Source organism: Octopus bimaculoides, chromosome 7 (genome assembly GCF_001194135.2).
Source record: "Octopus bimaculoides isolate UCB-OBI-ISO-001 chromosome 7, ASM119413v2, whole genome shotgun sequence".
Classification (NCBI taxonomy): Eukaryota; Metazoa; Mollusca; class Cephalopoda; order Octopoda; family Octopodidae; genus Octopus; species Octopus bimaculoides.
Genome location: NC_068987.1, coordinates 80,275,393 through 80,278,604, shown reverse-complemented (window position 1 = coordinate 80,278,604; position 3,212 = coordinate 80,275,393). Strand labels below are relative to the sequence as shown.

General features: G+C 35.5%; 1 protein-coding gene across 1 annotated transcript in view; it reads left to right on the top strand.

Moving 5' to 3' along the window:
* LOC106871929 (regulating synaptic membrane exocytosis protein 1) overlaps nt 1–3,212 on the top strand; it is a 204,169-nt gene that overhangs the window by 182,265 nt on the left and 18,692 nt on the right. The window contains exon 17 of the mRNA XM_052969449.1: nt 2,697–2,834. Within this exon, the coding sequence (XP_052825409.1) occupies nt 2,697–2,834 (138 nt within the window). The remainder of the gene's footprint in view (nt 1–2,696; nt 2,835–3,212) is intronic.

Here is a 3,212-nt window from a genome sequence, read left to right as displayed (position 1 = left end):
AATAATAATAATAATAATAATAATAATAATGGTAATATAATACGTGTTTGCTTAATATCAGAAGAAAGGGATATTATTATTAATCGTTTCTTTATTCTCATACGGGCGAGATATGAGGAGTTAATACAAGGTCAAAATACAAATTGGGGGGGGGGGAGACTTTATAGAATCTTGTATGAGGAAATAAGTGTAAAAAATAATAGTATATCGTAAAAGATTTGGAAAAATACGCTTCTTAATATGGAGAGGACCTAGTACAGCCAATCGCAATGCTATAAATTTCAAGGAATACGTCGTATCAGCAGCCGCACTTCGATTGGTAGAGAACTGCTAACAACACTTCAGTTGCCAGGTGCATGATTTCAATCTTCAGTTGACCCAGGAATGTACTTCTATCAAAGATATGAAGTTTGACACACAAACTATGACGTCACAGTCTTAGTTTATGCATACGCATCATAAGCCGCAGTATATCGAGACCTCAGTTCAAATTATACTGGATAGTAAATGGTTTGTCTAGAAAGCTTCAGGCTTCAGATATGCAAACTGTTAGGTAGTATCAAATAAGTGATGCTCATCACTACCTCTACATAACCATTCAAGCAGAGTTTCTTCTCAAATCATTTCTTTGTGGGATTTGTAGCCTATCATATTCTTTATTAATCTGGGCTCTGAGCCTAACCAAACCCCAAGCATACAGTGATCTTTGACAGCGGCCTGCATGGACTTGCCTCGCTGAGTACTGAGTTATAGGCTCACCAATCTGTTCTAGTTAACCGTACGCCTCGTTGACCATCTAAATTTATCTGGTGGTTGATACTATCACTGCAGTGTCCTCAAAAGATGACACAGTCTTCGGGAATTCCAGTTCGAACAGGATGTTTCTCATTGCTCCGCGAATCACAATAAACAGAGAAGTAAGGAACACTTGGTGAACCAAATGTATGATGTCTAAATTATACTTTATAATGAGCTGATCTACCCTCTGGAAATGTGACCTTACCACTTATGGTCACCACCAAGTTGTGGTTATTGAATCCGTCAAGAAATTGCTCTTGATCCAAGCTGAACAGAGCCTCACCAAAGCAATTTTGAGCCCCTTCTGGTATCAGTAACGGTGATACATACCAAAGCCTTCGAGTAAAACATAAGCAAAACTTTAAATTTTGTATCCAGTTGAGTAATGGATAGGAAATAGTCGATATTGGTACCTTATTCATATCTTTCTTTGCAAATGATACGACACCTCAACTAACAAAGCTGGGAAGAATTTCCAGTTTCTCTTGAAACTTGTATGAGGAGTTTGCCAATAGAGGGTTAAATAATATTGGCATTTCTCTATAAAACTTCTAGGGCGGAACACCCAAACCAGGTGGTTTACCCTTTACAAATCTATGCACTCCCGGCCGCATCCCAGCCTCTGTTTTCACTTTTTCGCATACCCAACCTTTCCTGCCAAGAGCTGCAGTTACCCAAATAGCTGAATATCAGAAGTTATGGACACGCTATAATACCTTTGCCTGCTATCTTAATAATTACACTATCTAGAAACGATCTGGATAGCCTTATACGCTTTGTTCATGGCTATATTGACACATTCGGAAAATCAGTGGGTATTCGTGAGATACTTGAATAAGCTCGGGCAGGTCTGAGAGGCTTTTGCACTCCACTTTCACTGAACAATTTTCAAAATTAAAAAAAAATAATCGACCGTCGCGAGGAAGCGGGGAGGACAATGGATTATATTAACCTTAGCTCTTAAATGATTCTTTAATTTATCGATCAACCCTTTTTTTAATAAATTTTATAACTAATCAAAACAAGGGGTTGATGGAAAGAATACAAAAGCATTAACAGTTAGCATAATAAATGAAAATATTACTGATATATAAATACATATCCATATAAATTTATGTCTTTAATCGTTGGTTAGAGGAAAATTCAGAGCGCGTGAGTCAAGAAAAAATAAAACATGTCAAAAGAAGGCAAAATAGTAAGATATATTTGTATCTTGAGCTATCGTTGAAACAAATCGCTGGTTGCTTTCAGTCTCGTTGACAATTATATACTCAATCTACTCTGTACTGTGATACAGGTCAACTTTGGTCGCAGTATTTTCAAGAGATGCTAAAAAGTTTTGAATATAAAACTACCGATGAGCTGTGACGGCAAGATCATCTGTATCGATGAACTGCGAGAGCAACACGTATACAATAAAAACCAATTGATCACTTTGCCATTAAAATAAACTTATCAAAAATGTGTGGCAAATGAATTAAAAATTCAAATAGGCTAAAAGTATCATTTGATCTATGAATGAATAGTCAAATTCAAAATATTCATAAAACAATATAGCATCAATTAAAGTTGATCTAAATGGTATTTAGAAATGAATGCAAAAATATCAATAAATATTCATGAATTTGTTGATAATGAATCGAAAGAAATAAAAGACAAGACAAATAAATTTAGCTATGGTTAATTCTTGAGCAGTACCAATTGAAAGTATGATGAGTATTAAATGTCGTCATGGTATTACTCAGATATTTATTGCATGCCCTACATTCATTGAGTTTTTATGAATTGTACGAAAATATGATCTAAAAATATATATCATTGTTACTATAATAGTGTGTCGCTGGCGAATGTTTTCTAGCTATACTTAAGCTCTACTAGTTCTGGTATTTACATTTAAGGTGTCCATCGCAATTCCCTGAGTAAGAAGGTGAAGCGAAAGATGTCACAAGCAGTTATGAAAGTTTCGGCATCATTGGCAGCATCTGATTGTCGAGAAAGCAACGAAAGTCTCCCTTCGGTAAAACTCTCCGAGTCAGGTTTGTATTTCGTTTCTTTCCTTCAAATTCTGATTTTATCTTTTCGTTAATCATTGACGTCTTTAATATATGCACAAGAGAGAAAAAGCAAAACACAAATTCAAAGACAAACGGGGTAGTGCCGTAACACACATGCCATTTAAAAAGAATTTGGAACGTGTATGAATGAGAATGACTATAAAGACGATACAAAAGTTATACGAATTAAGCAAGTTTCCTTTTCACGGAGTTTTTTATATCATTCTTTAATTGAGTTGCTGCTTTGCATAGACTTTACAAACATTTCACATAAAACGCGCGTAGACACACATACATTCATTCAGAAACACTAACACTAACACACACACACACACACACACACACACACACACACACACA